Source organism: Psammomys obesus, unplaced genomic scaffold, assembly GCF_907164565.1.
Source record: "Psammomys obesus unplaced genomic scaffold, mPsaObe1.curated_primary_1811, whole genome shotgun sequence".
NCBI classification, from domain to species: domain Eukaryota; kingdom Metazoa; phylum Chordata; class Mammalia; order Rodentia; family Muridae; genus Psammomys; species Psammomys obesus.
The window spans coordinates 27093028-27106690 of record NW_026596034.1 but is presented as its reverse complement, the minus strand read 5'-3'; the positions used below and the strand labels follow the sequence as shown (position 1 = coordinate 27106690).

General features: G+C 45.1%; 1 protein-coding gene and 1 long non-coding RNA gene across 2 annotated transcripts in view; one reads left to right on the top strand and one right to left on the bottom strand.

Annotated features, from left to right (window-relative positions):
- Pdpr (pyruvate dehydrogenase phosphatase regulatory subunit) overlaps positions 1-9762 on the bottom strand; it is a 44715-nt gene extending 34953 nt beyond the window's left edge. The window contains exons 1-3 of the mRNA XM_055620782.1: positions 9590-9762; positions 3116-3345; positions 1437-1570 (exon numbers count right to left, since the gene is read on the bottom strand). Coding sequence (XP_055476757.1) covers positions 1437-1570; positions 3116-3339 — 358 coding nt within the window. The 5' untranslated portion in view covers positions 3340-3345; positions 9590-9762. The remainder of the gene's footprint in view (positions 1-1436; positions 1571-3115; positions 3346-9589) is intronic.
- A 128-nt stretch (positions 9763-9890) lies between these two features.
- Positions 9891-13080, top strand: LOC129687008 (uncharacterized). The gene is made up of 3 exons (XR_008721725.1): positions 9891-10418; positions 11105-11419; positions 11759-13080. It is a non-coding gene; the product is annotated as an uncharacterized LOC129687008 (long non-coding RNA).
- The last annotated feature ends 583 nt before the right edge of the window (positions 13081-13663 follow it).

Below are 13663 nucleotides of genomic sequence, written 5' to 3'. Positions count from 1 at the left end.
GAAGGAAGGAAGGAAGGAAGGAAGGAAGGAAGGAAGGAAGGAAGGAAAGATTGATTCAATTAGAACAAAAGTAAAGGCCAACACTGTGGAACTACTTTTACTAAGTTTGTTTTAGAGTCCTTGGTGGCCAAGTTCAGTTACCTTATGGGGAGTGTGGTGATGTACCCCAGGCAGGGACTAGAAGAAGCAACAAAACAACAGTATTTCATTTCATTTACCCAGAAAACTGAAATATACTCAGTCTCTGGATAATCTATCAATTTTGTACCAACTAACAGCCCTTTTCCCATTTTGTCACACTGTTTATTAGGACTGAACTGTCCTTCAAACAGTTCAGACATTCTCCTTACATTCTCCTGGCTAGCATCCGCACTAGTACCCAGTACTATTTTAGTACTACTTAATTTACAGTTCTACATCTTCTTTCCCCTGACTATACAGACAATGTATTTTTTCAATTTATTTATTATTTATATGTGCATTGATGTTTTGCTTGCATGCATGTCTGTGTGAGGGGGTCAGATCCCCTGAGCCTGGAGTTACAGACAGTTGTGAGCTGCCATGTGGGTGCTGGGAATTGAACTGAGTCCCCTGGAAGAACAGCCAGTGCACTAATCCACTGAACCATCTCTCCAGTGCCCCAGATAATATATTTCTACACTTCATAATATTAATTGGTAAAGTTTATGAATTGAACTATGATTTAACTGCTAAGCACCTGAACATGTGTTCTTTCTCCTTCTCTTTGTTTAGGAGCTAAGTGCTGCCATTAATTATACTTAGAAAGCAAGTCATTAACTGTATTTAAATGAGTGAAATGTATTTTTAAAATGGCCTAGAAAAACTTTCATATCATGATAATAATGTAATAATGATAGGATCTGTAGGCTTTGGGTTTAATACACTCATACCAAAAAAAAAATTACAGTTATAGAATCTGAAAATGCCCTGAGATTAGTGATTGCAATCTCTTCATTCTATAGGTAAAGAAGGTGAAGACAAGCTACATGACTTGCCCAAAAAATATCAAACACGAGTCTTTTTTTTTTTTTTTTTTTTTTTTTTTTTTTTTTTTTTTTTTTTTTTGAGACAGGGTTTCTCTACGTAGCCTTGGCTGTCCTGGACTCGCTTTGTAGACCAGGCTGGCCTTGAACTCAGAGATCTGCCTGCCTCTGCCTCCCGAGTGCTGGGATTGAAGGCATGCACCACCATATCTGCAGGCCAAAAGACAGCACCAGATCACATTATATAGATGGTTGTGAGCTGCCATGTGGCTACTGGAAATTGAACTCAGGACCTCTGAAAAAGCAGGCAGTGCTCTTAACCTCTGAGCCATCTCTCCAACCCCAAACACAAGTCTTAATTACCAGATGTAGTAACTACTGAGTAAGGGTTTGGAGACAGGAAGACCAATAAACAGCAGATTACCTTCTTACCTGTTTGGATGCCCGTTTCTTGCTCTAACTGATGGTAGAGTTTGTTTGAATAGTCGGCCATCTTTTGTTCAATGCTGGAATGCCTAGCAGTGCTGAGGATGCCAGCGCAGAACCTTGTTGAGCCAGCAGCCAGCCTGCAGCATAGATGCAAGATACTGTTAGAAAGACTCAGTTGTACCTATGGATATATGTCCAGGTTCCAGGGCTACAGAAGCCTCCGCAGATTAAGAGCAATGGTTGTTCCTATAAAAGACACAGGTTTGATTCCCATCACCCACACAGTGGCTCACTATTGTGGCTGACAAGTGTCTGTAACTCCAGCTAGGCATGGTGCCACATGCCCTTAATCCCAGCACTCTAGAAGCAGAGGCAAGCAAATCTCTCTGAGCACCAGGGCAGCCAAAACAACATAGTGACACTGTCTCAGCAGTTAGGAGTATGTGTTCCTCTTGCAGAGGACCTGAATTTTATTCCCAACACCTACACAGTGGCTCAGAGCCATCTGTAACTCCAGGTCCAGGTTTTTCCAACACACCCTCTTCTGGCCTCCACAGGCACCAGTCATGTATGTGCTATATAGAGACATATATGTAGACAAAATAGCCATACACATAAAAAATAGATAGATAGATAGATAGATAGATAGATAGATAGATAGATAGATAGATAACACAAAGGACTGGGGAGATAACTCAGTGGTTAAGTAACCTTGCTGTTCTTCCAAAGAACCTGAATTTAGTTCCTAGCACTCATTTGGTAGCTTACAACTACCTGTTTTTGTTGTTTTTGTTTTTTATACTTTATTTATTTTTATTCTATGTATATTGGTGTTTTGACTGCATGTTTGTCTATGAAGATGTGAGATCCCTTGAAACAGGAGTTACAAATAGTTGTGAGCTGCCATGTGGGTACTGGGAATTGAACCTGGATCCTCTGGAAGAGCAGTGTTCTTAACCATCGAGCCATCTCTCCAGCCCTTACAACCACCTGTTAACTCCAGCTTATTTGATGCCTCTGGCATCTGCACGTACACTCGCACTTAAAAAAAAAAAATCTTTTTCCACCCCCAAAAACAAGGGTGAAGGAAAGAACTATCCACATATATACATACCCCATATATAATAAGTTTTTAAATTTTTTTGTAAAAAGAAAAAAAAAAATTTTTTGTCTAGATATACATCTGTATTCCACATGTGTGTGCTTCATGCTCAGAGGCCAGAAGAGGGTATCAGATCCCCTGGATCTGCAGTTATAGGTGGCTATGATCTGCCATGTGGGTGCTGGGAACCAAACCTGGGTCCTCTGGGAGAGTAGCCAGTGCTCTTAACTGCTGGGCTGTCTCTCAAGCCCTGTAACTCTAAAACTGTACTGAATCAAATGAAAATTAATAAGAGAAAATGAGCAGAATGTAGGCACTTTTTTCAGCTCATAAGCACAGGACACAGCTCTGAAGAGAATGACAACAGAGAGTAAGATGAGCTGGGTTGTGAATACACGCCCTTTTAACACTGTTGAAATTTGCTACCTCTCTTAAATACCGAAAACATGAATGCTAGAGCATAGCTAAACACAGAGCGGATTTCACCTTGGGTCTCTGACATTATGGAAAAGATGGGGAATGAAGAAGCCCTATACTGTCACTGCAGCCAAAACCCAAGTCAAGTCAATTTGATCCTTACCTGCCCTGTTCCAAAAGGACAATATCCTGCCACCCCATTTTGGAGAGGTGATAAGCCACAGATGTACCCATGATTCCACCCCCACAGATGACCACCTGGGCCTGGGCAGGCAGAGCAATAGAATGTGCCTCGGCAGTGGACGTGCTGCTTCTTGCTGATGACCAGGTCTGCCATCCTGGGCTAGTTCTTTGTCTTTGGACTATCGATAGCAACCGGAAAAGCATCACCACCTGAAAGATATGATTTCACTCAGCTAAGAAGGCCCAAAGAATACAAACTAGAAAGAAAAAGCAAACAAACAAACATATTTCATTCCATTTAAGTCAGTTCTTAAGACTAAATGAGAAAAAGATTAAACAAAGAACAACACCGGGGTGGAGAGATGGCTCAGCAGTTAATAGCACTGACTGTTCTTTCAGAAGACCTGGGTTCAATTCCCAGCACCCACATGGCAGCTCACAACTGTCTGTAACTCCAGCTCCAGGGGACTGGCATCTTCACACATATATGTGTGCATGCAAAATAACAATGCACTAAAAAGTAATAAATAAACTTTAAGTCCTTATATATTTGAGGACCTAAATTTCAGATTCTGCTTAAAAAAACAAAAAACAAAAAGCAGGCATGGTGGCACATGGCTTTTCTCACATCATTTGAGAGGTAGAGACAGGTGGATCTCTGTGAGTTCAAGGTCAGCCTGGTCTACATATCAAGTTCCAGGACAGCCAAAACACACTGAGAAACCCTATCTCAAAAAACGAAACAACACATACATGCACACACAGAGGCAAACAGAAAACTAGTATAAAGAAACCAAACCAAGGGCAGGGCATAATGGCACACACCTTTATTCCCAGTGCTTGAGAGGCAGAGATAGGCTGATCTCTATGAGTTTGAGGCCAGCCTGGTCTACAAAGTAAGTTCAGAGACAGCCAGGGCTGTTACACAAAGAAACCCTGTTTTGAAAACAAACAAACAAAAAAGAAGTCTAAACTAGGCCTAGTAGCACAGGCCTATAATCCTAGGGCTTGATGAGGTGGAGACAGGAGGATCCCAGAAGTTCAAGGTCATCCTCAGCTACACTAAACTTTCCAGGCCAGCCAGGGTTAGAGATCTTTTCTAAAAATAGCTAACTGACAGAGACAGAACAGAAAGAATACCAGCCAGTAAGATGGCTTAGTGGGTGAAGACACTGCCAAAGGGCTTTATAACCTGAGTTCAACACCTGTAATCCATTTAGGAATAAGTTATATATATATATATATAACTTACAAATATATATACACACATATATATGTACACATATAGACATGTATATATAGAGAATCTAAGACATTTTAATAATAGATATATATAGATATACATATATAAACATAGAGATACATGTATACATATGTGTGTGTGGGTATATATATATATATATATATATACCCACACACACATATGTATGGAGAGAGAAACTGTTTTGTCTGATGTATATGTGTATACCACACGCATGCATGGTTCCTGAGAATGTCAGAATAGGGTGTGAGATCCGTTAGAACTGGAGTTATGAATGGTTGTGAGCTGCCATGTGGGTGCTGAGGGCCCTCTATAAGAGCAGCCAATGAAAGTAACCTTGGCAAATAGGATGTAGAGAGAAAGCTCATGCAAGTGAAGACCAATTATCATTTCTGCTTCCCATTAGTCTCAGTCTGGTATAGTGATGCACAACTATAACGCAGTACCTTGAGAGGCTAAAGCACAAGGATTTTGAATTGTAGACCAGTCTGGGCTACATATAACCACATCTCAAAACAATCCAAAACAACAACAAAGATAGAAACTTCTCTACATGAGTAGATAGTTCTGAGGTCTCATCTTCATATACCTTAAATTTCTATCTATAAACTCAGACTCCCTAAAATTCTCCACTGGGCCCTCTAGGTCAGTTTCAAGTTGAATACCCACCCTCTTACTAACATTCTCTCCACCTCCAGTCCCAAAGGAAACATAGCTCTCCCTGGAGATCCTAGTCCTGTTCTACTGCCTGCCCTTCCTACTCCATTATGAACCATTACTACTTGGTCGTGCTTGGAAAGACCCTTGGATTGGCTGGTTTTACGTCAGCTTGACAAACCAAAGTCATTTGGGAAGGAGAAACCTCAACTGAGAAAATCCCCTATCAGATTAATCTGCAGGCAAGCCTGTGATATATTTTCTTGATTAATGGTTGATATGGAAGGGTCCACTGTGGATAGTGCCACCCCTGGGCACAGTGTCTCACACCTTTAACTCCAGCACTTGGAAGGCAGAAGCGGGTGGGACTCTGAGTTCAAGACCACCCTGGTCTACATAGCAAGTTGGCAGACAGCCAGAGCTACAGAGAAAGACTGTATCAAAAAACAAAGAGCAAGCTGAGTAAGCCACGGGAGTACACCAATATGTAGCACTCCTCCAAGGCCTCCACATCAGTTCCTGCCATGTGTTCCTGCCTGACTTCCCTGGACCATGGACCTGGAGATTTGTAAATGAAATGAACCTTTTCCTCCACAGGTTGCTTTTGGTCATGGTGTTTCATCACAGCAATAGAGACCTTAAGACACCCCTGCTCCTTTGTGATTCAGGTTAGCATCCTGTACCAGCTCGAGGACACAACATGGAAAACCATAAGCATACTGCCTTCTCTGCATCCCAGCCCAATCCACTAGCCTCTTCCACACCCTGCAATCAATGACTGCCTACCATTTGCCCTTCTCCTCAGCATGGTAATATGCTCAAGCCCCTCCTAGGAAATCTAATAAAAGAAAGAAAAGCTCTCTATCATAGCATTTTTATATTGTGGAAAATTAAGTGTTTGCAAAAATTCAAATACAGAAAGGAACTAGTATCACAATCATCAATACCAGTATGCACGGTAATTTCCTAGACTTTTATGTCTTCTACCATCCAAGCCCTAAGCTCCAGTTTCCTCATATCTTATGAATATACAATGGCCATTGAGGTTTTTTGTCCCTGCTCTTTTTGAGCCAAAATCGCACATATTCTAGACTATGTAACCAAGTATAACCTTGAACTCCTGATTTTCCTTCGTCCACATCCCAAAGTGGCAAGATTACAGGTATACACCACCACCCTAGTTCTATCACAAAGAGTTTTTGTTTGCTTGGTTTTTTTGTTTGTTTGTTTGTTTTTGTGTATATGGGTGTTTTGCTTCCGTATTTGTCTGGGCACCAATTGCATGCAATGCCCAAGGAAGCCAAAAAAGGTCACCAGATTCCCTTGGATTGTTACAGACTGTTGTTGGTGCCATGTGGGAGCTGGGAATTGAACTCAGGCCCTTTGGAAGAATAGCCAGTGCTCTTTACCAGATCCATCTCTCCAATCCCCAACTGATTTTTTGTTTTTCAAAACAAGGTTTCTCAGTGTAGCCCTGGCTATCCTGGACTTACTTTGTAGACCAGGCCAGCCTTGAACTCACAGAGCTTCCCCCTGCCTCTGCCTCCCAGAGCGCTGGGATTACAGGAGTACACTGCCATGCCCGCTCCTGACTGAATTTTTTTAAACAAAAAGTTATTCTTGAGGATGAGAGTGGTAACACACACCTTAATCTCAAGAGGCAGAGGCAGGCAGATCTCTGAATCTCTTTTGTTAGAGACCAGCCTGGTCTACATACATTCCAGGACAGTAAGGGCTATGTAGAGACCCTGTCTCAAAAATAAATAAATAAAAAATAAAAATTCTAAGGTGAATAAATTCTGTTGAGAGCCAGAACAAACCACTGCCCAAAACTTGAGACCCTGGGTTTCATACCAACACTACATTAAAAATAAAACATTCGGGGTTGGAGAGAGAGCTCAGAAGTTAAGAGCACTGGCTGTTCTTCCAGAGTTTCTGAGTTCAATTCCTAGCACCCACATGGTGGCTCACAACCATCTATAATAAGATCTGGTGTCTTCTTCTGGCGTGCAGGTATACATGCAGATAGAACATTGTATACATAATAAATAAAATCTTTTAAAAAAAATAAAATAAACCCCTGCTCGGATGTAGCCCATGGTAGCTCAGTAACCAAGTACGTTTCCCTAGTAAGGGGAACAGGAATTATTTCTGACATGAACTCAAAGACTGGCTCCTTTATTTCCCCCCACCCCCGAGGGAGGAACAGTCTTGCTAGGCCATAGAGGAGGACATGGCAGCCAGGCCTGGAGATACCTGATAAACTAGGGTCAGATGGAAGGGGAGGAAGACCTCCTCCTCTAGCAGTGGACTTGGAAAGGGGCAGGGAGGAGATAAGGGAGGGAGGGTGGGATTGGGAAGAAATGAGGGAGGGGGCTACGGCTGGGATACAAAGTAAACCACCTGTGATTAATATAAAAATAAAAAATAAAATGACACATTCTTGCTGGACATGGTGGCACCACACATTTAACCCACACACACAGCGCAGCCTAGTCTACATAGCAAGGTTCAGGACAGCCAGAATTATGTAGTGAGACCCTGTCTCAAATAAATAAATGAAACTTTCAAAAACCTATCAATCGCTTGACAATAAATTAATAAGTAGAAAATATCCTTTTGCAACAAAAATAGGCTCTGGCCCTACCGCACAGTGGCACGGACACTGCCCTCACCAAAAACACTGAATTCACTGGTTTTAGAGGATCTCTCTCACACCACACCCTTAAGACCACAGACCATGCCTTCCTACTTGCACACAGGTTCCTGGTTTCACTTCTTTAGCTCCTGGCTCACACCTCTTTGCGGGAGCCTGTCTTCTTCTACCCGGAGCCTTCCCATCTTTTCCCCTTTCTTTTAGTATCAGCACAACCCATGGCCTGACCCAAGAAGCCTGCACCCTGAGCTTCAGATCTGTTTCTCAAGTAAACAATGGCCATGCCCACTTGATCCCACAGGGAAAACCCAGCACACCCAAACGCAAACAAACCTCCTTCACCCTCCAGGCTTCCCGCACCGTGTCTGTTCCCAGTGGCTCCACACGCTAGAATCCAGAGTGTCACCCGGCTTTCTCCCTTTCTCCTCTCTTCTCCAGTCACTTCTCAGGACGTTCCCATCCAGTTACATCCTAAATCTCACACAGACACATCTACTCTCCAAATCCCCTGGACCTCTGGCTCTTGCTGGAATCAATTCCCAGCACCACATGGGGTGCACACTCGTCTCTAACTGCATTTCCAGTTAATTCGATGCCCTCTTCTGACGTTCGTGGACGTCAAGCACTTACGTGGCGCACAAACATATTTCTAGGCAAAACACTCAGAAAATACATGTAGTTAAGTATGTATTTAAGTAGCTTAAAAGAAGAAAAAAGTACACCAGGAATGAGTCTACTCCAGAAGGTCTGGCAACAAAACCAAAGTTCCGCGGTGGAAAGGAGGTAAAGCCAGGAAAATAGACACTGAAGACCTCAAACTCGTTCAAATTGAAACGTCAGCAAGGTTAAATTTTTTTTGTGTATGTATTTTCTTGAAATTCGTGAAAATAGCTGTGTATCTCCAGCAGTAAGAGTAACGTCTAAATAGTCTTAAGACCCAGACTGATCCTGCTCAGATCTCACCCCAACAACAAGGTGAAGACAGCTCTATCCGGGAGTAGTGCTCGCACCTGTAACTCCCACCACACCGGATGCGGAATCAGGAGGCATGTTCCACGTTCCAGGTGTGCCTGGGCTACAGCGCGAGACCCTGTCTTTAGAAGACAAAAACAGTGCCAGTTCTAACAACCCCTGAATTCTTCCTCCGGTAATTCTTCCTCTTTGTGAGCCACAGGTCACAAAGAGCGACTGCAGAATGGAGGCGGACGCATCCCTACAGGGAACTCGGGGATCACCGGGACAAGAGTAAAAGCAACAGACTCTGACTCTGAACAGTCATTCCGATCCTGCAGGTTCGGCATGCTCAACAGAGTTCAAGAAGATGATCCAAGTCCCTGCCGCCAAAAAGCGGACCCTTAAAGGATGTCTTTACCACTGGACCCTCGACCACAGCACCATCCCTATACATCAAGACTGCACAAATGCTCAGAGTGGACTTGGAGACCGCGGACTCGAACCTCAGGACCATACACAACAGTCCCCTCAAGTCACCCACTGGAACCCACCGCCCTGAGGTAGTCTCTGACAGGAGGTGATAAGGCACAGCCGAACCGCACGATGCCAGGTGGGAAAACAACTCGGAGACGCGGGAGCACAGCTGGCCGCGACAGCAGGTGCGTGGCCGCCAGAGCGGAGCCAGCCCCGAGGCCCGGCCGCCCTCGGGAGAGCCGGCGCGCAGGCCCGGGGCAGCCGGCGCGGGTCCCCGCGTCCCGCACAGCTCGGCTGCCTCAACCCAACCGCACCGCACCGCACCGCCTCGGAGACCAGGAGCAGCAGCCGGGAGCCGGAGGCCAAAGCTCCGAGGACAGGGGCGTTGGGGGCGCAGACGTTCACGGGACGGAAAGGCCGCCCGGACCGGCAGGTCGTGGCCGCCTTCCTACCTCGGGGGCCCGCGGCTGGCGGACAGCGCGCTCACACACGCCCGGCCGAAGGGAAGCGCAGCGCAGCGGCCGAAGAGGGTCTGCGCGGGCCGGAAAGGGGGACGGGGCACGGGAGGGAGGCGGGACGCAGAGCGAGAAGTTCCGGGACCGCAGGGGCCCGCGACCTTCCGCGCTTTACGGCCCGCGGCAAGGGTAAGGCGGGCGCGCGCGCCGGCGCCGTGACGTCACCCCGACGGTCCGGCCCGCACGTGGGCTTGTTTGGGCCTCGCTAGACCACGCCCCTCCCGCGACGCCTCCGCCTCCGCCTCCGCCTCCGCCAAGATGGTGGCATCGTGCGGGAAGCTGCCCGCCTCGGGCTTCGATCCCAGGCCTCCGCCGCGCTCCGTTTCCGCCTAGAGCCCGGACATCGGAGCCGGGCCACAGCCTCGTCTGCGCCGGGCCCGAGCCCGGGTCCTGCTGCGTCGGGTCCGCGGCCCAGAGCCACATCTCGGGCCGGTGGTCGCCCCGTTCTCTGGCGCTGCGCGTCGCCTGAGGCCTTCCTGGGCTAGGCCTTGGCAGAGCCCATCGCAGAGCTTGTTCTGCGGGCCTGGCCGGACCTCGGAGGCCCGGTCGGCCGACCTGACTCCCCGCCTTACTCCCTGCGCCTTTCCAGCTCGTCTCTGCCCACAGGCCTCAGAAACGCCTTCCGTCCCCTCCAGCTCTCAGTCACAACTACCAGTTTCTTTCCTCCTCAGAACTCATCACTAGCTCAGATACATGTGTTCGCTGCGTGCCCTTACACCGCTGTAGACGCGCTGCTCCGATTTCTAGAGGACCAGACCTTACTCAGGTGCGGCTTCTCACTCAGCACCTTCTACCTGCACCTGGCACACGGTCAGATACATCCTTCCCACCGATAACAATAGAAATGGCGCATCTTGGACCATGATTTCTAGTTTCCATTCTCTGAGCCGAACCTATCTTGTCATACCAGTCAGTCTTGAACATTTTTGCCAGCTCTTGCAGACCTGGTGCTGTGTTGAGTGCGCTGGCTACGAGGAGGGCTTCTGCCCCTAGCGGCAGCAGCTGCAAGCCACCCATTCCCCAGCTTGCATGGTTTGTAACCAACTCGAAGGACAGTGACAGCTCCACTCTGACACCCTCCCCCCTTTAAGTTTGTTTTATTTAAGCTTCTTTGTATTTGTGTGTGCGTGTGTGTCTCATGTGGCCTAGGGTGGATTCACACTGTGCAGCACGGGATGACTTAGAGCTCCTAGTTCGCCTGCCTCCACTTCCCAAGTGCCTTGCTTTACTGTTACACTTATTCTCCTGTCCGCCTAGTCTCCTGATACATAAAAGTTCAAGGCATTTGGAATGCTCTGCTAGATGAATTCCTTCACATTTTGGTTAGATATTTAATGATACCTAGCCAAAAAGTGAAAAAAACACCTGTCATTTGGGGATAGTTTTTTAATGCAATTTGGAAGGGACACAAAGATTTTTTTTTTCAATCCATCTGCCTCTTACCATTTCCAGGTATAAAAACTGTGAAGAAAGCTGCTTATCTGCAGGAAAGAATGAATGAAATAAGGCAGCGTGTGATATGTTGTGTTCCATGCAGTGAAGTGCTTCCCCACAGTAACGTAACTGTTACTGACTCTACTATAAATTTCTAAATCTACTGAGGCAGTGGCGGCGCACACCTTTGATCCCAGCACTTACGACGTAGAGGCAGGTGGATCGCTGTGAGTTCCAGGCCAGCCTGGTCTGCAGAGCTACAGGAAGAAACACTGTCTCAAAAAATAAAAAAATAAAAAAAGCTAAATCTAAAAGCTCTTGGCATTGTCGATGGTAAGATTTGTTCTTTGTAATTTCTTACAGTATTGGGTGCATTCAAGTAGGCTGGAGCGGTTTTTGTTTTATGTTTTTGCTGGTACAAGAGATTGATCCTAGTCCTCACACATGCTACTCAAGCTCATGATCACGGAATGACAGCCCCAACCCTATTTTTACAGTTTGGCCTTCTCTTTTTCCATAAATCATCAGAGGTGTTCTCTGATTGGCTCCTGACTTCTCTATGCTGAAAATCCCTTAGAGAATCAAATATTTTGCATGAAAAATGTTTCTTGGAAGAAGTTTTTATTTTAGTCAATCTACCTATCATAAATAATAAATAATTATCATTTGTAGAGCATCTGTCTGCATGTGTGCTAGCACACCGGAAGAGGGCACCAGATCTCACTGTAGACGGTTGGGAGCCACCATGCGGTTGGCCAGGAATTGAACTCAGGACCTTTGGAAGAACAGCCAGTGCTCTTAAACTCTGAGGTATCTCTCCAGGCCTAGTTAATCTATCTTATTTACTGAGTTTTATTCCTTCAGGAGTGTACCCTGTACAACCTTCTATCTTTAAACTACATTATTTAGAAACCCATGTGTTTTATTGTATGATTTTTTTTTTTGCTGTATATATGTGCATTACTTCAGTGTGTGTTTAATGTGTATGTTAATTATACGTCTGTGGGGTTTTTATTTTAATTTTTGTGTTCATTGATGTTTTGCTTACATTGGGTGCGAGATCCTCTCGAACTGGAGTTACAGTTGTAAGCTGCCATGTGGGTGCTGGGAGTTGAACCCAGGTCCTCTAAAAAAGCAGCCAGGGCTCTTAATGGCTAAGCAATCTCTCCAGACCTTTTTCTTGGAAGACTTGAATGCACTTAACATTTTGTTCTTTGAAAACATATTTGGCATCCTTGTTTATCTCTTTGTCAGATACAGAGTTTGCAAGAATGGGAAGATATTTTTAGCACTTGTTTCTAAAGATCCATGCCAGGATGTTCTCTGGATACAAGAACTGGAGTCAGAGCACATTTCTATAGGTTGGTTCCAGTGCCTTGCATTCCAGAATGTTGGGTAGCTGTAGATAGTAAGAATGAGAAAGAGGGAAAGTTTATTTTGGACTGTAGGCTCCCATCAGCCCACACAGTCTTTCCTTCCTCAGAACACAGGAGTGGAAAGTTATGCAGCTCATTTCACAAAAGGGTTTCCTAGTTTACACTTAACTCTTTGGTCAAATCTTGGACTTTATCAGACACCCCTATAACTTATTTGTGCTTATGAGTGGTATTTTCCCTCAGCTCACTTCTGTTCCTGTATAGAGTTAGCATGTAGTATTGAGAATATTCTATATGTTGAAGAAGATGGAATTAAGAAGATGGCTGACTAAGCTGAATATAGTGGCTCATGCTTTTGATCCCAGTACTACAGGAGGAAAAGGCAAACGAATCTCTGCAAGTTCAAGGTCAGCCTGGCCTACATTATGGAAAAAGGACAGCCAGAGCTACATAGATTCTATCTTGAAAACAACATGCAAAAAAAGAGGCTAGCTGACTGGGCACATGGGTGACTAAGCATTTCTGCCCTCTCTGAATGTGTATTAACATTGTGTATTACTTCCACCCCCTGGGTTTCATTTAACATTCTTTCCTGTTCTAGATGTATAAATGAATAAACGAACATTTTCATAACTTTCATTGTGCTTAATTTAAAATGTCCTCCATTTGTAGTGTGTTATCTGCCATCTCAAAGGATGCCCTGTCTGTAAAACCATTTGCATCTTGATACTAAAGTGTAAGGTTTTGAAAACCAAAGTAAAAAAGGTACATACTTGGGCTGGAGAGATGGCTCAGTGTCTGCTCTTCCAAAGGACCTGGGTTTAATTCCCAGCACCCACATGGCAGCTCACAACTGTCTGTAACACAAATTCCAAGGGATCTGACACCTTCACACTAATGTACATAAAATAAAAATTAAATAAATTAAAAAAAAAAAAGTACATACTTGTGACTCTCAATGCAGTGAACTGGCTGTGGAGAGAGAATCTTCCATTCCTCCCCCTGCAGCTAGTGTTGCTATCAATATGCTTTACTCCAGGCTACCCCTTTGAATGGGACCCAGCCTCACATATATGCCAGCCCTTGTGCATGTTGAAGCTGAATGAAAGATATGCACACTCTTTGCCAGACGCAAAAGAAACTAGTCAGAAACAGCTGGTACACTTTCACCACCTGTAGCTTCCGTGAATAAACCATAGGG